Below are 20827 nucleotides of genomic sequence, written 5' to 3'. Positions count from 1 at the left end.
TTAAAACAAGAGCAAGATCAGTTTCTTACCTTAAAATTTCAAAATACAGATATGAAAAATCTTACTTTACTTACAGGTTGCAAACTTGACTTCAGATTCCCAAATCACATGGTCGCATCCTGACCACCTTGTTCATCTTGTTTGTTTTTTGAAATCAAATTCGTATGATGCAAGTTTAGGAAGAACTTGTCATTTAAAACCTTACACTTTAAACTTAAGAAAATTTTCAGTTCCTTTGAGTTTTTGCATCTTTTTGAGGCCAATGGTAATTAAGAGAATACTGGGATTTCTTGAAACTTGTGGCATACTGGCTTTTAATTAGCAGTGTGATTGAATCTGTCTTCCCGTTTCAGGCATCTATCTTGCTTAATACATTAATGCTGTGCATGATAATCTTGTGCCACCCTGACTGCATGGCAAAAACACACTGTGTAGCCCCAGGTGGGGATCAGTGGGTGAGAAAGAAAGTAAAGGTTCCACACCCATCAGACACCCAAGGGCTAATCCTGCCGTGCAGGTGATACGTTTTCTTGAAGGTGAAAGTCCTTTGCCTGCTGGCATGCTAGCTAGCAGCTAACATGGACTGCAGCCCATTTTTCTAAAGTGGTTTTAAATATTGAGTTTACTTTATTTAGCTTGTATACTGTTTAAGTAATGGAGTTCTAATTAAGCTGTTATTTTCAATTATAGAATTAAAAGTCCCTTGTCTCACAGTTTATGAATCAAATGTAATTTTAATTTTAGTTAACTTGCAAAAAGGCAGGTACAGATTGCTTCCTAAACTTTAAGTCAGTCAGATCTCTTCTTTCCCCTTTGGTCATACCATCATTACATATATTCATAAGGTATCTGTCTTTGTGTTATCTGATTGCCCTTGACAGGACATAAAGTGCTCCAGTAGCATTTAGCAGAAGAATGGTAAAAACATTATTGACAGAATATGAAGTGGGTTCTACCTGGTCACTGAGACCTTCAGAATTCAGAGACAGTTAACTGGAAAAACTCTAGGCAAACATACATCCATAAAATTTGCAGAAGAACTGGCTTGTGTCTGGCAGTTCACAGGTTTGTGTGATAGGAGAGTGAATCTCTGTTGCAGTGTGGCAGCTGTCAGAAAGATTAATGGTATGGAGATTCAAAGATGTAAATGAGAGAATCATGGATTGCTTGACAATTGGAAGAGACCTCTGGACATCATCTTGTCCAACTCCTGAGCTCCAAATCATAGCTACTTAGAACCAGTTGTCCAGGCCTATGTCCAGGTGGGACTCTACAACTTTTTGGGCAAACTGTGGTAGTGCTTGGGCACCTCACAATGAAAACAAAGTGAAAAGATAAATTACAGAAGTGTTTTCTGATACACAGACAGAACATCCTGTGCTTGAGTTTGTGCCATTACCTCTGATCCTGTCGCTGTGCACCACTACCAAAACCCTTGTTCCGTTATTTTGCACCCTCCTTTTAGGTGTTCATATACATTGGCAAGATCCCCCTTGAGCCTCCTCTTCAGGCCCTCTCAGTCTTTCCTCATAGAAGTTCTCTGGTCCTTTAATGATCCTTGTGGTCCTTTATTTAACTGAGCATTAACTGGGCATAGTACTTCAGGTTAGGCTGCTGGAATGGCTGCTTACAGTGCTGAGGGGAGGGGAAGGAGCCCCTCCCTGGACCTGCTGGCAATCCTTTGCCTAAGGCAGCTCGAGATGTCACTCTGCTCTGTCGCAGGGCACACTGCTGACTCACACTCACCTTGGTGTCCACTGGGTCCCCAGGTCCTTCTCTGCAAACTGCTTTCCAGCTGGGTATCCACCAGCATGTACCTGGAGTTATTCCTGCCCAAGTGCAGGACTTTATACTTTCGCCTTGTTGACATTTATTTGGCTTCTGTCAGCCCATTTCTCCAGCCTGTCAAGGTCCCTCTGGATGGCAGCACAACCCTTTAATGTATCAACCACTCCTCCCAGTTTTGTGTCATCACCAAACTTGCCAAGGGAACTTGCTGCCCCTTCATCCAGTTCATTAATGAAAATGTTAAATAAGACTGGGCCCGGTGCTGACCCTGCTGTGCCCTGGACTCCAACTAGATTTTGTGCCAGTGATCACCATGTAGGCCTGGCTGGCTTTCTGTCTGTCTCGGGGAGGTGGTGTTGCACTTGCACCTACATGCTCCATGTTAGACCTGCCTGTAGTGCGTGTTTGCAGCACAGGCAGATTAGAGGTGTGCTAATACTGCTAGTCGCAGTTACACAAGCAGTGTTCACAGCATGCAAGTCACACATTCTCAGATAAACAGGGCAAGCCTGTTATCTGTGACTGCCCTACCTGCTGCTGGATCAGGTCCTAAGAAGTTTAGGTTTCCATTTTTGAACAGATGGCAATAATCTACACAACACCCTCGGATTCTGTAGATGTTATTACTTCTTAGTTTAATATAATCTGTGAATCTGTTTATACTGGAAAATGAAATTAAACTAGTGTCTCTTTTAAGGTCTGCATATTAAGAATGAAAACTTACGTGATTACAGGGAAAAATATAAGACTAGTAACATAATTTTCTTCATGCTCTGAATCTCTTTTTATGCATATACTTTTAAAATCTATAAATAATTACTTTTTATAAGCAAGCATTTCCTAAAGATCCCCCTCTTAATGCCAAATCCTAAAATTAACCAAAGAGTTAATTTTCTGTTTTCTTGCTTCAGTCTGTATTGTTAATTACTGCCTTAGATGAGATTATTCACTGTGGGTTTGTTTTGAAAACTGATCAGAAACCTCTTAAAATAATGAATTTGTGTCTTAGTAGAAATTTCCACTGAAGGCCTACTTCCCATACCATCACCAGCCTCTTGTTAGAAGTTTAGTCAGACATCCTTTTGGTAAGTTTTTTCATAAAGTCTTTGCAGCATTATGAGTCTGCATGATCTGTATATGTCTTAAAATAACTTTAAAAGGGATAGAGGTAACTTTTTGGCATTTCCTTTATAGGGCATGTTTGATTTAGCAATTTTCATCATATTCTTTTAATGTATTTTTCTTCAGGAACATCTGGTTCTTATGTAACGATACTACTGATGTAACTTTAGAGAAAACTAAATCAGAAGTGAATAAAAAAGAAAGAATAATTATGTAGGAATGATTGCCATGTTAAGAGATTGTTAAAATACTGCAATCTTGTTATGTTATAATATCAGTATTTGTCATTATGGAAAAATTCACATGTATTTCACAGGAAACAGGCTTTCTGTTTCTTTCTGAGGCTTGAATTCTGATATTTTAGGTTGCAAACCCAACTTTCTTTCAGGTTTCCTATTCATACATATCAAGAAACCACTGTTCAATTTGCTACGATTTTTTTATGGACAATAATTAAAGCTCTGTGCAAGAGCCTCTAAAAATACTACTGCACTGATTATATATTAATATTGCAGTAGCAAAGGAACATAAGCCTCATTTCAATATTCCTAGCTGTACTTCCTTCCATGGCTTTATCAATGAATTGTTGTATGAAATACAGTAACAGATATTGCTTAAAATTGGGAAATTTTGAAATGAAATTTTAAATACTTCATTATAACTTAATCAATTTGGAGAAATTTGTAGCTACCTTTATGCTTCAGTGTTACATTCTAGTGGACAGGCTATGATTTTAAGTGTTTTGTTTTCATCCTTCATCCTCAGAACTCCCAACTACTTATTGGTCTCAACACGTGAAACACATTTCAGATATGCTCAAAGCAATAGTAGAAGATACAAATGTTAGGTAAGCAGTATAAGATCTTCAAACTTTTGTCTTTTGCATGTTAATTTGTGAAAGGTCATGTCATTTGAAGTCTTTAGTGGCTGTATTTCATCAGTTTCTTTTTATTCTCTAAGTTGGGCTTTATTTTTAAGAATAGGACTTGGATTACTTTCTGAACCTGAGCTTTATAGCATCTACCTGGCCAATAAGCCTCCGAGGAAACAAAATCTTGTCATTCCTTCCAAAAAAGCATCTAGCTGCATAATGGAAATGCTTACTTATCTATTCTCCCATTTCTCCCTCAAAACTTTTAACCCTGTTTTATGAAGGAGCTTGGCTTTCTGCAGGCTTGTACAAATGCCCAAACTGTAAACTTTCTTATTTTCATAAATATGACTGCCAGATTGTAGTATCATTTTCGTTGTGTTAATCTTTAGGCTGTCACTCCATGTTTCTGACCTGCTGCCCTTGGGGGTTTGTTTGTTTGTCTACATGAGTTATGCTTTGGTAGGGGATGTTCTGGGACTATATGAAAATAATGAAAAAGCAGACATCTCTATCTGCCGCTGCCTTTTAATTCTTTCTTATAAGGAGTGTGATGAGACCTGACTTGTACAGTGCTTGGATACTAATTTGCTTAGGTCTGCTCTGAGAGTTAGCTGTCCAAAGAATGTTGAACAGCTTTTAAATTCAAAAAAACCAAATTAATTTTGATTTTAAACTTGAAATATATAAAAAGAAACATAGAACACCAAGGCCAGCCAGACTTGCAAAACAAGATCATAAAATCGCAGAATCACCTAGGCTGGAAAAAAACCTTTGAGATCATCAAGTCCAACCTATGACCTAATAATTCCACATTGTCAACACCAAGTGCCACATTCAGTCTTTTTTAAACATCCAGGGGCAGTGACTCCATCACCTCCCTGGCTAGCCCATTCTGATGTCTGATTACTCTTTCTCTGAAAAACTTCTTCCTAATGTCCAATGTAAACCTTCCCTGGTGCAGCTTGAGACTATCATCTTGTCCTGTCACTAGTGCCTCTGAGAAGAGACCGACCCCCACCTGGCTGTACCCTCCTTTCTGGTCATTGTGGAGAGCAGTAAGGTCTGCCCTGAGCCTCCTCCAGACTAAACAGCCCCCTCAGCTGCTCCTCATAGGGTTTGATTCACCCTTCACCAGCTTGCTTTCCCTTCTCTGGACTTGCTCCAGCATCTCACTGTCCTACCTAAATTCAGGGAAGAACTGGATACAGCACCCAAGGTGTGGCCTCACCAGTGCCCAGTACAGGGGGACAGTCACTGCCTTGGTCCTGTTGCTGATACAGGCCAGGATTCATTGGCCTTTTTGACCACCTGGGCTCACTGCTGGCTAGTGTTCAGTCTGCCTTTAATCAGTACCCCCAGGTCCCCTTCTGCCTGGCTGCTCTCCAGCCACTCTGTCCCAGATTTCCCCTGGGTACTGGAACAAAGATACTTGCAACCGTGCTTGGTTTCAGTTAACTCACAGGGGCCTTTTTTTTTTGTTGCTGAGTGGCAGAAAAAAGCTTTTTGTTGCTCCCTCTGAGGCCAGGCTGTCTGGTGGTAGCTTCTCACTTTCTGTGCGAGCTGCAGTTCAGTGCTCACCTGTTCCTCCCTGAAGTGTGTCAAACCTTTCTGTCCTTGGACTGTGACCCATAGCTGACCCTGATTTTTTAAAGAAACATGTAACTTGAGCTTAGAACAAATAAATAAAACAAATACCATCAATCATAACGCATTACAGTAGTATAACCATGTCTGTTCTCCTTTTGTGTCCCAGCCCTTTCTCGGTTTATATATAATCTTTTCCCCCCTTTATTTTGAACAGTACACTAGTTTGAACAGTATTGTACTTGCCAGAATACACTCCTACTTCCTTTAGAATTCCTACAACAATTATGTTTTCTACCAAACCCCTCCCAGTTGGAAAGAAAATGGATCTAACATGTTATAAATACTAATATCCATGAAGAAAACATATTCAGTTTTCTTTTACTGCTTTATTCCTGATTCTGTAGTCTTTCGACTTAATAAGACTTACAGAGGAGAAAAAAATTCTGTTACACAGTATATCCTGTTGGTTCTCAGTGCTCTCTACTTATATAGGTTGGTTTTCAGGGGGTTTATTTTATATCAAATGTGAGTCTTACAGGAAAGTGCTTTCTGTGTCCTTCTAATCAACAGATTGCTTCTGTGCTGAGATTTATTATTATATGTAGTGCTCTCAGTGAGCAGTGAATGTTACATGACATTTTAAACTAGAAATCAATTGATCAGTTGATGAACTTATGGACATTTTGTGGGGAAAAATCCCAAAAATAGTGAAGGGGCACTTTTGGCAATGACAGTGGAGCATAGGTGCCACTACAGAGCAGGCAGAAACCGCAGTAGGGATGGAAGCGCAGGGTACATGACTCCAAAACAGGCTCCATAATGGTAGAAAGTGTTCAAGGATAACATCAATTCCTGGAATTTCTAAGATCTTCTTGTAGTCTCCTTGCAAAGGTGGCACAGCAGCTTTTGGAGTCCCCAGGAATAAAACACAAGAAAACCATCTAATTCTTTCAAGTTTTTCCAAATTTATTAGAAATGATTGTTCCTAGTTCTTAATCTAGCTGTCCTTCTGTTTGTCCTTCCATGCTTAGTTTAACTTTTTGGTTTTGAGACACCTGCCATTACTTTGCATCTCTTTTCTTTAGTCTTCTCTGACTTTATGTGAATGTACATGAGAAAGTATGGATATGAATGATGGTCCTTTCTTACAGCAATAATCCTTCTGTAAACACCTTCAAAATTTTCATTTAAGAAAACATGAATTTTAAAAGTCAGGAGATATACTTGAAAATATACTTTAAAACTTTCTATTTAGTCCATCTAAATGTAATTCCTTGTTAATGACCAAAAAAGATGCACTTTATGAATTACCAAAAAGCAGAAAATAACCCTAGAAAGCAGCAGAGAGAAAGTGAAAGGGAGCAGTATGTTAAGAGTGTAATACGATTTTAAAGTTTTGGAAATCCTGCAGCTGAAGCATATCTTTTCATACATAATATTTTGTCACAGTTTATTAGAAGCTGCTGTTAAGGATAGTCTGTTGTACTGTCAAAGTAACCTGTAGTAACACTAGGTGTGTCTCATTTGATTGTGATTTCAGATAATAGACTAAATAAGTAGTACATGGGTGTATGATTAGCAGGGAAGATATTCTCTGTTAAAGAGTAGTTTAAATATTATTTTAAATAACTGTCAGCATCCTTTCTAGTTAATTTGAGGCAATTAAAAACGTTAAATAATGAGAGATACCTAATTTTATCTGCATTGTTTTCCAGTTCTCTCACTGACCTCTTTGAAATCTGGTTTTTGGTTGCTTGTTTTGGAGACTGGCTGGATATTGCAGCAGAGCAATTACTGAAGGCTGCTGTAGAACCAGATCCTGTGCTGTGGCTGCTGGCATTTTACTACTGTCCTAAGAATGAAAATCAACAAAGGACTCAAACAATGGTGGGTAATGTAGTGGCAATATGCAGTCAATAGTCTGATTATATCTTATTGCTGTAAAACAAATAGTGCACATCAGAAAAATGAAAGGTATTGACTTTACAAAGTCTCTGGGAATTGTGTCACAGTGGACAACTTGAAAATTGGGTTTTTTATTTTTGACATGTAGAAAAGCTTTTTCCTCCTTTTTAAGTATGTGATATAGATTAGCACCCTCTTGGCTTTCTTTTGGATAACCAGGGTGTTTTTAGTCCTAAATAAAACTACCCTAGTGATAGTATTTTTAAAATCAATGTGACAGAATTCATCATGCCTGTGTCATGACATCTTCTGAGAAGGAAACAAGAGAAATCACAGCAGTTGAAACCATGAAGATACTTAATCAAACACAGTCTTGAATCCTAGCCTTCCCCAGCTACTCTGATTTCTCTCCAGTTTTTGGCATGTGATACAGTAACAAATACATCATAATACCATATGCTGGGCTGGTAACAGAACAAGCAGTGCTTTAACCTTACACACTGTACTGCACGAAGAGTGCTGTGCATCTGTGTATGCAAGCAGATACTTGAAAGCCTTTAATTTAAATTTATTGTGCAAATCTGAACTAGCCCAAGAAATTGGATCTACAAAGGCCCAGTTCAAAAGGCTGCAACTTGTCTAGTTTACCTTAATTTAAAATGGATTCTGGTGGATTTAAAAATGCAGCTCAGTACACCACAGTAGTAAAAATCATGTGTTAAATTTACATCTAACGCTCCACGTACAACAGTGAATTATGCAATATTTTATTTCCTTCCCCTCCTGCTTTTCAGATGGCACTACAAATGGAAGATCGCATCCCAATCACCTACAATTTTTTTTTTCACTTACACTTCTCATAGTCTAGGAGCAAGGGATGGGATGGTTTGGCTGGGAAGGCAAGGGAAGGGTTGACTGAGCAGAGTTATGTAAGAGTTAGGGTGAAGTAAAGAAATCAGGGTTGCTTTTAGAACGTAGTTTTGGGAAAGTAGGCAATATAAGAGCAATAAACAGGAGTGATTGAAGCTAGTGCACATAGCTGCAGATCAATGTATTGTTCTGACTCCACAGAATGAAATCACTTTGTTCCATATATGAAACCATCTCCCTGTGTGTCCCTCCTTCCATTTTGTTATTCAATCATAACATAAGACAGACTTTAGAAACAAAAAAGCTTTTCTGCTGACAACCCACGCAGTGACTCATCTTTTTCCAGAGGTCTGACATTTTGGTTCATTATCATTCTTTTCTTAGGTATTTGAACTGAGACTTCTCTTTTTTTTTTTTTTTTTTTTTTTTTTTTTTGCGCAGGTCAGGCTTCTTCAGGAGGATTCCCTCACTTCCACACTTTATGCAAAACTTCTGCCTTTAGTTAGGTGTTTGGGTTTTTTTTTTTAAATTTGTTCTTTGGCAGATTAGATCTCAGCTTTTTCAAATGAAGTGGTTTCCACCTCAAACCCAGCACCTTTCACTAGTTGAGGATTAGCATGCCGTGGGAACTTCTCGTAGATGTCAATATGGTGTACTTTTCATTCAGCATTATTTTTGTGTGGAAAGGTTTGCACTTATGACTTAGGATTTTGTCTTCCTGCTCTGTACTTTAGGTGACACCTTTATATTAGCGAGAGTGTAATACAAAGTGCTTAAATTATTTAAAGAAGAAAAAGGCTATTTTTGCTGTTCACTAAAGTTCACTCATATGTACAGGACTAAAAATTGTGCTTCTCAATATTTATTCCTTTGTTGCACTCCTTTCATATCTTTTGGGCCTGAAACACTGAGGAAGCAAAACTTGGAGTTTGGCCCTAAGAATGAGATTTCTAGGGTACATGAGCTCTTGGAGCAGGACCAGCTACTCTCCATCTGCAGTCTCTGGCTCATATGATGCACAGAAGAATAAAGAGTCATGAGGAATTCCAATTACCTTTCTGTAGATCCTGGTGTCATTTGTGCCTCACATGTAGTTGTGGACTTAATGCAAGAATAGCAGCTTTTTCAGGCTATATTATGTGAAATTGTTGAAAGGGTAGGTCAATGTCAGACAAATGTCTGAAAAAAATTGTCCCAGTGAATATCCTTGAGAAACAGGTGTTCTTTTTCTTTAGGTCTGCAGTGGTGTATTTTTCTGTTGTTCCAGCTGATACTCATTTGCATTCCATCTACGAGTTTTTTTCAGTTAATTTTTAATTCAGTGAACAGAATTATTGTTAGGATTTTTTTTCAGTAGTTGCTCATAGTCCTTTTTCTAGAGGTGCCAAACTCTTCTGTTTCCTACCACGAGTAAAAGTTCGGTTTTATTGTCTAGCTCACAACATAAAAACATAAGTTGTGAACAACACAGGAAGAAGTTAAATTGCACATTCTTACCAGAACATTTTATCAGCTGAGGTCAGACTGCATGGGGATTTAATTGATTTACAGCAGCTATACTGAAATGAGCCCTTGAGGAGCCTTTGTTCTTTTTCCCACAATGTGAAAATCGGACCATGTTCTTCTGAGGGATTTTCTCCATTTCCTTATATTATTAAAAAAGGTAAAATCCTGGCTTGATGCCCTGTCTGCTTCATTTGTAAGACCAAAGAAAAAGAAGTCAATTTTTTCCACCTTTGTGTGTGTGAATCAGTATAAAAGAAATGTGTTACAGCCCTTCCTTTCCTGGTTTTCCTGCTGTTTAAATTCAAACTTTTTTTATGTTTGAGTTGTTTCTCCAAAGATTCAGTTTTCTTTTAGTGAATAAATCCAAAGTAAAATACCATCGATTTCAGCTTTACTCCTCTCTGATCCTGCACCCTTTGAAATTATTTCCTACAGGTAGAAGCCCAAGCACTCTACAACCATCTAATGACACTGTTCAGCTGCAGAAACCTTTCTCTCAAAGACCTGGAGGCTGCTGTACACAGGGTAACAGGTGTGGAGCAGTGTTGTAACCAGCAGCTCACAACACATCTTCTGACCAACTTCTTGCTCTTTTCCTCTGGTGGACATAAGATTGCCCAGGAATGTATTTACCATGTAAGTGTTTCTTCCTTTTTTTCAGGTTAACTTCAATACATACTTATTTTACTATTTTTGATTTAAATTTCTACCTCTTAATAAAGAAAACACATAACAGAGAATTAAAGGAGACTGTGGCTACAACAGCCATATCTAACCTGCTACGTATCCATTTCAGCTAAAATTCAGTTAAAATATTTTCCATTCACTTCTCACTGACAGGGTTACTGATATCAATGTACAGATGCAGAAACCGCTGAAGTAATGGCTTGCAGTTAAGAGATACCTACAGTTCATTTACAATGGTATAGATAGCATGTGCAAACATTTGATTTTCCCAAAAAAAATCACTTCCTAAATTATCCAGCTACTGAAGACATGATGGAACTCTCTTCTTGCTGTATTCCATTGGGTGGAACAGCTGGTTACTAGGTCTTGGCATTGATGTGGCAGAAGCCTGGTTGGCAAAGCCAGTGAAGAAAACAGTGTGGTAATTGAGAGGGAAGGAGAAAATTAAGAGCTAAGACAGTGTCTTTTAAGGTGTAAAAAGAGATGAAGAGGAATAAAAGGCTGGAAGCTTGCCACAGTATCTTCCTTTTGGTGATGACAGCCTTCAGGGATATTTGTGCAAACTATAAAATGTATTTGTGTTAATTAAGATAAACAGTGCAATCTCAGTGTAGGATTAGAAACCCATTCCTTACTATCAAACCGTATTCTTGTAAGAAGTGCATGCCCCCTATGCAAGCAGGTCTAGGGCCAGTGTGTAGTTTTAATACTTCCAAAAGTTTTTCCATTCAGCAGCTGTGTGGCCTTATGTATAGACCTGTATAGGGTATATGGCATGTGTAAGGCCATTCTGATACAGCTGGCTGACTAAAAAGATGTAACACTTTCTCTTTAAGAAGGGCTAAGGTATTTCTCACATCCTAGGGTGCAAGTTCACAAATGATCGATTTTTTTCTCAGCACGAGAAAGTAATGATAAAGTTTGGAGGGTTGTATATATTTTTACAGACTGCTATTTATAGTTTCTCTTCATGAAGAAAGTGCAGCTGTTGAGCTGTGATGCTGTAATGTACTAGCCTGCTACTTTAAATCCCTCCAGGAGGACCAAAGACAATCTTCTGCTTCTTTATACATAGCCATATAACTTAACTTTCAAAACTGAATATTTCCCAGTGCAGAGGGGTCATGAACTGTTGTAGGCCAGTTTGTTTATCCATCTGATTAATTTTGACTGTATCTTTATAATCACTAATGTGTAGCTAGGCTCTCCATATGATTTGAAAGGGACTAAAGACAATATATGAAAGGCAGAATGGTATGGAATTGATTTGGGATGCATGGTTGTGGTTCTTTCTAGCACAGTAAACTTCAGGTTTAACACAGATAATGAGGAGTCAAGTCCCTTCCAATCTGAAAAAATTGCAACTTAGAGTCTTTTCCTGTTTTTTTGTCATCTTTTGGGGGAAGTATTTATTTTTACTTTTGAAAGCTTTACAGAATTGAATTGCCTCCCTAAATACATGCAGAACCTTCATGTGCTTTTAGTTCTTTTCTATGGCAATGACTTACAAATGGTGATACTGTCCATTTGTGTGTCCTTTAAAAACTTTCTGGCCTCTTAATTTGTTTCACTTAAATTTGAGACAACAGAAATCTCAGAGTTGCTTGGCTCCACTGGGATGTATGGAAAGAGATACCTCAGGCAGAAACTGTTTCTCACATATTCAGTGGTGAGGAAAAAATCTGGTTTTCTTTCAAGTATTTTGAAGAATTCTTAGTATTGAGGAACATAATTGCCAAATTTAACTTTTTGTGTTTTCTTTCAGATTACTGAGATAACTGATACAAGCAAAGAAGTTTATAACCTTCTTATCCGTACTGCTTACAGATTTAACCGTAGTGGAGAAGAAAACCAAAGGACTGTGAAACTGATGAATGAACTTCTTCAAAAATTTACATTGAAAGTTTAGAATTTCAATGTGATCTGTTTATCAAACCAACAAATCAGGTCTTTATCCAGGTGTCAGACTTCCATTAGCATCTAGTGCTACAGATTACCACGGGCAGAAAGATACCTATACAAACTATAGCTGCTAATTTATATTCTCTCATCTATACTGAAAAATAATCTGTTGTTTGGAATTATCTTTTGAAGCATAGTAGTAAATATTAAAGATGCATGAAAATTTTGTTCTGAGTACCTTCTGTAACAAAAGACCTACATCATTTAAAGTAGTTTGCTCATCTCCTTGTTGTTTATCTGGCTGAGGATCAGTTTTTCTCCCAAATTACTCATGTGGGCTTTTTTAAGTAAGTAATATCCTATTGCTTGATTGGTAAGTTGTTACTAAAATGTTTTGTTCTGTGCTTCTGCTTTTCTGAAACTAACGATGATCTCAAGTGATTCATAGTGTTCTCAGGAAATCAGTGAGTGATATTTCCTGAACTCTTTCCTTCTTTTTGAAAATGTTTCCAAAATGAAACTCTTCCCAGATCTGCTAAATGTGGGGGTTTTCAATACTGCAGCTTTCACAGGGCAGTGTTCTCCTCTTAGTACTAGACCAATAGCTGGTGTTTGTCAAAAGATACTGCAGGCATAAAATTGCTTGCAGTACAGCCCACTTAACAGTATGCCATGACTGATGCTATTATTTATTAATTTAAGAAATATGGGGCTTTTAGTCAGACAAAAGAGGGCAAGCAAAGCAGAGACACAGGGACATCTTCCAGTTCAAAGGGACAGATTTCCTATAAAGGTTGCAACTCATTGCCTTCATTTTTGTGTCCAGCAGTAATTTGCTTACTTCTTTGTTTAGGTTTTTTGAGTCCTGCAAGTAGCATGGATAGGTAGCAATGGCTTTTGTTTTTTATTCTTAGGAAGGTATTTATCCCTAGAAGTTTTGTGAACCCGTCTCTAGCTTAACTAGAAAAATGACCATGGAGAATAGTAGTGACAGAGCATCCTAGCTTTCCTCAGCAATTTGTTCCCCTGTATTTCTTTTCTGTAATGCCAATGCCTGTGCTATGCTACTCAAAGATGCTACTTGGAATTCTAGTCTTGCATATAAAATCCAAGGCATGTATCTTGAATTAATAAAGCTTTTTGGATGTAGCATTTGTTTTTGAGCAAGAGGAAAGAAAAACAATGTACTTAGTGTCCTTTGGCTGTAAGAAGTGGAAAGATATTGTCTGTTATGTTGTTAACTGATTTCTTACAATTTTGTTCCCAGTGAGTCATATTATGGAAGTTACATGCTCTCTCAGTCAGTTTGCTAGTGAAAGAATAGCAAATACATAATATATGTCTGCAAATAAAGGTTTTTTTCTCTTTTTTGATTAATAAATATTTTTAAATGAAAATTCAGAAAGAAATAAGTAGCAATTTTTCTGTTGTTAATAAGGCACATATATCTAAAAAGTAAAATCAAGCAACCCAGTTTTCTGTTTCCTGAATACCATAACTGAAAAGCATGGGATTAAACTAAATTGTTTTTTGGTCACAAACCCAGAGGTATTCATCTAGTGGAAACAGATGTGGAATGCTCTGTTTAGAATGATAAATAATCTAAAATTTTAACTAAAAGGAAGAAAGATTTTTTTTGTTTGTGTGGTTTTTTGGGGTTTTTTTGGTTTTTTTTTGGTTTAATGTCTAATCTGGTTGTTGGATGTGAGGCTCTTTGGTTGTGTTTTCTACATATTGTGCCTATATGTAATTTTAACTATGTAGAAGAAAGATAAGCAAAGAACTGCAATATCTAATTCTTGCAGATTAATTAGGTGAATGTTGAGGGTATAATATTTAGATGTGTATGGCATTTTTTGGACAGGTATTTTTAAGTATCTTTTCTTTGTCAGTATTTTTATTTATCCATTGACAAAATGCATGAAAATTCTTCTAACTTCATTTAACAAAATTTTTATGCTGATAAATAAGGATAAATAGAATTAAACAGGAAGGAAGTGTACAATGAAGGCAGTAAAAGCCCAGAATTAGTAGTGAATTGATACATTCTTGTTTTCTTGTGTTTGGCTTCCAAAGAAAAACTGAATGATTTAAATACTAAGGAGGGTTTGCTAGTTTCAGGAGGCTCTAAGGAAGAAACCTAATTGATACTGTCTGTAACTTAAAAAAATATACATCTGTACTGGCATTCTTTTAGCTCTTTTTCGTGTAGTGATTATAAATTGTTGGTGTTTCTTTTTCCTTACTCTTTCACTATGCTTGAATTATGATCTAACTTTGATATAAGCTGTGATTTTGTGGGATGCTGAAGCTAACTTTTGTTAGTTTGCCAGTGGAAAGCTACAGAGCAGTTTGGTAAATCTGAGTAATGGAAGATTTCTCATATGGTGGCTTCTGCATTATCCATCCAATGTGCATAATTTCCTCTGTAATTGCTGCTTTCTGGAAAGGTTCTTTGGGGCCTTCAAGGCTGTACTTCTTTGCTGAACCAGCCAACAAGTCCTGAAGTCAGACTTCAAGAAGATTGTTCCCTTGCGTTCTATCTGCAGCACACACCCTGGTGGTGTTCAGTACATAGAGAACTTCTCAAAACTGTTCTGCTTCAAGGTATTTTTTGAATAAGAATACAGACAGTAAATTTAACTTCTTTGTTGATTATGCTCCTTTCCAGTCTAAGACTGCTAGGTTAGAGCTTTTTGGATTCTGCAAGCTTTGCAGCATGGTGCTGGTTAGTTTCTGTGGATTTTCTTCAGGCAGAAAAAGAGGTCATTTCTGTGGCTTTTATTTAATCAAGATCTCAGTACAGTGCCTATACAAAGCAGAGTGTATTTTATTTTATCATGTGTTGTCAGATACTGCAATTTAGCTGACCAACAGTAACATTTATTGTGTTACTGCTAGAATTTTTGATTAAGTTTCTGTACTGTCAGCATTGTAAGTGTCAAGAGATGTTAATAGACACAGTGAGTTAATATTTGTTTCAGTGAGCTGAAAACTGTGATATATGTGTGGCTTGGCAGGGATATAATTAAAAAAATTCTGAAGCATTAGCATTATAGAAGTATAGGATAAAATATCTAGCACAAATTACTTGCAGTTGCTAAACAAAATACAACAAAATAAACAAAATTAAATCAGATTTACACCGTTTCATTGCTGTGTTATCTAATGTCAGAATAAAGTACCTAATGTTCTGTGTGAATGAGTAATGTCATACTCATTAAAACACAGTTTTCTACTAGACCCAAGTTTGAAAAGTCAAAACCTGGAATGTTACAGGAGGAGTCCTCCACGAGCACACAGAGCACATGTGTTTGAATTTTTTATGCTTTCCTGATAGTCTGCAATGGCTTTCCTAAGCAACCAGCATGTTACGTTGGGCAACACCAGTAGTCAAGCCACTGTAGCTGAATGCTCCTGGTGCTGGAGGCATCCCTCTAGTACTTCATTCATTGCAGTGCTCAGATGGGGGCTGCTTAAATCCACTTCTCTGGCAAGTTTTCTTTACTTGTGATAGAAATTTTTCTAAAAGGCTTGCCTCGATTTAAAAAATATGTTCATGGTAGACATTCCATTTGCTGCCCTAGTAGAGAGAAGCTTATTCTGGGAATTTGTTGTTAGGTGGTCTGTTCACTAGTGAATGCCAAGGAGGCGTTTCCCTTGCTTGCACTGGCCATCTTCCTTTAACCAGCTGTCTGGCTGCTGGGAAGGAATAAACCTCACAAGATCCTTCTGATGGCTTGAGTGTGCTCCCTGTTGTCTGAGCTGCCAGGAGCCAGCTAGGGATAAGCATTGGACTGCTGTCAGCCACTGAAACAAAAATTTGAAATGTCAGCTGGCTCTAGCTGAGTTGTAGTGATGTAGTCCATAGGCAAGAGTGGTGCTTTAGTTTGCATTCTATATTCTTGCACGTGTGTGAAGGGAGGGAGTGACAAAAAAGATAAAACCCAACGTGTTTGAAACTCAGCTGTAGAAATTTAGCTGTGATTTTTATATTCAATACTGACAGAATTAGGAAGCAACAGTTCCATACATGACATTCCATTAACCTGCATATCAACAAATAGCAGAAAAAAATCCAGCAGTGGTGTCTTTAATAGGTCTGTATATTTAACTAACTATTATTGACTTTAACTATATTCACTATATATTTAACTATATATCTCTTACTGCTTTAAAAGCCTCTTTCATTACTCTTCTGTACTATGTCAGATGATGGACTCATATAATAAAAACGTAGACCCTCAGAAACAATGACCCTCTCTTTTCTATCCTTTTCAATAAAAATATTTGTTAGTCCCATGAACTTTTGCAGACACATAAATGCCATGTTGAAGAGATTGTGCTTTTACATATTCTTAATTAACATTGTGAATTGCACTGTTAAGATGTCTCGTGTATGTGCCAGTTAGCCTGCATGTACAATTCACTCCTTAACATTTTATTTCTTAGCTTGTGAGTTTATTTTGAGGCTTCCAAAACAGGTTCATGCAATATGTCATTTGCCTGCTACTGTTAAAAGTTTACTTAATATTTCACATATGAGAAAGCAGCTTCTGTTTGTTTTTGACTAATGATGCCATAACTTCTACTATGTATAGGTTTTCTGAAAACAGGACTTCAGCTTTTTTATTCCCAACTGAGTTGTAATGGTAGCTGATGATACAAATTTCCTATCTGTACCACTGTTCCCTGTAGAGACTACCAGTAACTGCTTAAGTGCTTTTAATCTCATGACTGTGCTGCCCTTCCATGTCAGCTTCAGATGTCTGCGAATAGAGAGAGAAAAGCCAGTATCAGATTCCATGGAAGAGGAGAAAAGTATAGAAATATGACACAGGATTAATTTATAAGATGGAAATCAGTGATACATTTTTATGAACTCTGGCACTTTTTGAATTTCTAGTTGGGAGGACCAATAGCAGCATCTTTTCTGGAAACATAAGAAAAGTACCAGTGATTTTTCCACAGACCTGTAAATTTCTCCAAGTTCATTGCAAACCCCACTATTATGTTTCAGCTTTCTTTTCTTGTGTGTTTCCTTCTTTGCTGAGGTACAGATGGCCAGTGCTGAGCAGTTTGCTGCACAGCACACTTTTCAGGCCAGACCCAGTTGCTGTAGCTGCTGTCTCTGACTGGCTTGCCCTAGGCCAGTGGATACTGAGCAAATGTCAAGCCCATACCTTGGAATTAAGCAATAACATCTGTTTAGGAAAGATAATTTCATTGGGATTTAAAGTCTTCAGATGACAGCTGTTGACTGTTTTTCATTGTGGCTCTTCTGATCTTGATTTCACGAGTTCTTTTGCTTGTTGTATTGGCAGAGCCAAGCTCCCACATGCGCCTACTCTTTAGGCAGAAGCATTGCTTTTTTTCTTCTTCTCTTTTTTTCTGGCCAGGATCCAAGATGAATATACAAATGGTAGATCCAGTCTCTTTATTTTTCTTTTTGTTATTTATATTCTTAAAATGTAATACCCTAAACCTAAGTAAACATCATAGAACAAAGTTTAAGAACTTGCATATAAAATCAAGTATGGGCTGAATATCTGTTTTTCTGCTGAGATCCTTCCCTCACAGACTTGTGTCTAACCACCAGGAATCTGTAGGTCAGTTGTTCCCTGCCCTGATTTATTCAGATTTGGCAAACTTGTTGTAGAAGAATGAAAGAACAGAATTTGGTATCCATGCTGTCCCCCCTCTGCTTCAGAAATCATGCATTTGAACAGCCCAGCTGGTACACTACTTAAATGGTTAACAGGGCCTTGGGACAGTTCCTCAAAATGCATTGTAGAGTCTGGCAATCTACGCGCATTTAAAGAAAGGATAAGAAGAACTGCCTTGTGTCATCCTGCTGTGGTGCCATTTTCGTAGTTTTCCTATCAATTCAGTTTTCTTTCGTGAATCTGAAAGTCAGTTTAGCTCATGATTTTTCTGACATTCAGGGAGTAAGCAGGAGGAAGAACCATTCAGAAGGTTCTTCTGCACTGGATCCTTACCACCTCTAAAGTTTAAACAAAAAGCACAGTCTTTAATAGCTGTATTTCAAAACAAAGTGAGGAATAATTTTTGGTTTTTGCATGTTATAAACCTGTGGTTTTGATGCTGAATGCCCTTGATGCAAAAAAACTGCCACACCAGCTTTTAGCATTGACCTTCATTCTGTGATGTAGAACTTTTCTCAGCATCACATCTGCCCTTCAGCTGATGCTGGCATTACTTCATACTGGTAACAGCGAATCAACTAGCTTAAGAAATAAGTAAGAGTGGTCTTTCTGTTTACTTAGTCTGGATGCTTTCTAGTTTCCATTCCTTTCTTCCAGCTATCAAGTGAATTTACATTCCTGTGATTTAATTGAAGAAAGGCAAGTGCTGCTGGGGAGAAGGTGGGTGCAGAAACTGTAAAATGTCAATAGGTGTGCTCTTCTTGTATAAAACTGACAGTCTTTTATTTATCTGACTCTTCATCTGTGTAAAGAAGTGTGCTGGTTTAGGCTTAGGTAGAGTTAATTTCCTTTTCAAAGGCTGATGTGGGGCTGAGTTTTAGATTTTTGTTAAACACAGAATTGATAATAAAAGAGCTGGTTTTGCTATTGCTGAGCAGGGCTTTCACAGAACCAAGGCCTTTTCTGATTTTCACAGAGCCATGCTGAGGAGGCAGTTGGGGGTACATGGGAGATTGGGACAGAACACAGCCAGGACAGGTGACCCAAACTTACCAAAGGGATATTCCAGACCATACGACATCATGCTCAGGATATAAATTGGGGGAAGGTGGAGGAATGGAGAACATTTGAAGTGGCAATGTTTGTCTTCCCAAGTCACTGTTATGTGTGATGGGGCCCTGCTTTCTTGGAGATGTCTGGACACCTGCCTGTCCATGGGAAGCGGTGAAATAATTCCTTGTTTTGCTTTGCTTGTCTGTGTGGCTTTTGCTTTCCCTATTAAATTGTCTTTATCTCAACCTATGAGTTTTCTCACATTTACCCTTCCAGTTCTCTCCCTGATCCTGCTGGTGGAGGGGGGTAAGCAAACATCTGCATGGGGGTTAAACCATGACAAGAAAAAAAATGTTCTGCATTTATGTCATATAATTGCTTTTTTTTTAATACTCAAGCAAACAGGAACAATGTTTTCCCTCAGCTAAAACTGGGAGCTTATTAAAAAGCTTTCATAAATAGACAAAAGCAACAAGAGATTATAATGCAAACAGGGCATGATGGGCAGTTCCAGCACAAGTGGTGGGAATTACAAAATCTTGGCGTTGGTTTTGCAGGGTGATATTGCCATGTTACTGATGGGAACAAAGATGGCTGTAGGTACAGGTAGCCTGTGTGTAGGGAAAGGGTGGCTGGAGGTGCATGTGAAAGGTGGAATGAGGGAGAAAGGGTAGTGTGGTTCCCTATATTATGGAGCACAATAAAAGTTAAGTACTTTTCAGGTGTAAAACTGAATAAATCAGAACGAAACTTTAATTGGCAATTAAAATAGGTGAGTTTCAGGCACACCAAGGAACAGATGCAGACTGGAGTAAGATGGTTGCTGAGATAATGTAATTTTTAGTTCTATTGTACTTGCAAGAGTTGACTGTAAGAAGGTACAGCTTTAGAGCAAATAACTTTTACTACCAAAAATAAAAATAAGTATGGGACAAAGTTATGTGAAGAAACAGCTTGAGGTTAAAAAAATTAAAAAAAAAAAAAAGTTTTTTCTGTGTGGTAGATGATGAGCACTGTCATCCTTTCAGGATTAGAGATGAAGTGAATCACATTATGGTGCCAAGCACCAGCTTCTCAAACTAGCCTGTTTAGATCCAGTCATGATGACTGGGGATGATGCCAGTGGCAAAGCAGCCAACACTGGCCCATGAATAAAATGTCTCAGATGGAGCTTCAGCAGAGGGCTCCAGTGCTGAGACAGCAGTCCCAGCAAGCCCAGAGGAAAAGCCTGGATGTGGTCAGAAATAGTTTTCAGAGATGGCTGAAGTGAGCTACATTAACTAAAGGGTACAGCAACGTCCAGCTGCTGCCCAGGGCCATGTGAGAAGACAGCAGAGCAGTCATCTCTGCAATGGGGCAAGATGAGCAAAACCAGGGTTTCACAGGTTGTACTGTGGGCACTGCCACTGTGCTAATAATTTCTGATGTGTAAATGATCATGTAAAAGCAAATTTTTACAGAACTGCAATTTCTGCATGCTTTCAGGTAACAGAGCAAATGCCTGTTGTTCTTCTGGAAAACAGGTATATTTTAGTATTATAAAATATTAATTTTGTGCAGAGAATATGCACTTATCTCAAATTACAGCAAACGGACAAATGCAGTTAGTCTCCTAAGGACTGTGCAAATGTCTCAATTTCTTTAAGCACTGCCATATTTCACTGACCTAAAATGTCAGCTTGGCAGCAGGTAAGATTTTAAAATAAATTTTCCAGTATACTGTGTCCACGGAAACAAAGGAACATAGCCATCAGTGTATATGTTCACTTCATATTTTGTTTATGTGCCTAAACTCAGTATACTTGTGAAATTCGAGGTGAGTCAACTCCTCTGTTTGGTTGCTTCCTTGTCCTTTCTTGCATTTTTT

At 37.9% G+C, this 20827-nt stretch overlaps 1 protein-coding gene across 1 annotated transcript in view; it reads left to right on the top strand.

Annotated features, from left to right (window-relative positions):
• The window catches only part of FANCC (FA complementation group C), a 76680-nt gene extending 63058 nt beyond the window's left edge, over positions 1–13622 (top strand). The window contains exons 11-15 of the mRNA XM_036403806.2: positions 2801–2873; positions 3676–3757; positions 7087–7258; positions 10088–10288; positions 12105–13622. Of these exons, the coding sequence (XP_036259699.2) occupies positions 2801–2873; positions 3676–3757; positions 7087–7258; positions 10088–10288; positions 12105–12248 (672 nt within the window). The 3' untranslated portion in view covers positions 12249–13622. The remainder of the gene's footprint in view (positions 1–2800; positions 2874–3675; positions 3758–7086; positions 7259–10087; positions 10289–12104) is intronic.
• The last annotated feature ends 7205 nt before the right edge of the window (positions 13623–20827 follow it).

Source organism: Molothrus ater, chromosome Z (assembly GCF_012460135.2).
Source record: "Molothrus ater isolate BHLD 08-10-18 breed brown headed cowbird chromosome Z, BPBGC_Mater_1.1, whole genome shotgun sequence".
Taxonomy (NCBI): Eukaryota; Metazoa; Chordata; class Aves; order Passeriformes; family Icteridae; genus Molothrus; species Molothrus ater.
The sequence above is the reverse complement of the archived record's forward strand: the minus strand, read 5'-3'. Positions and strand labels throughout refer to the sequence as shown.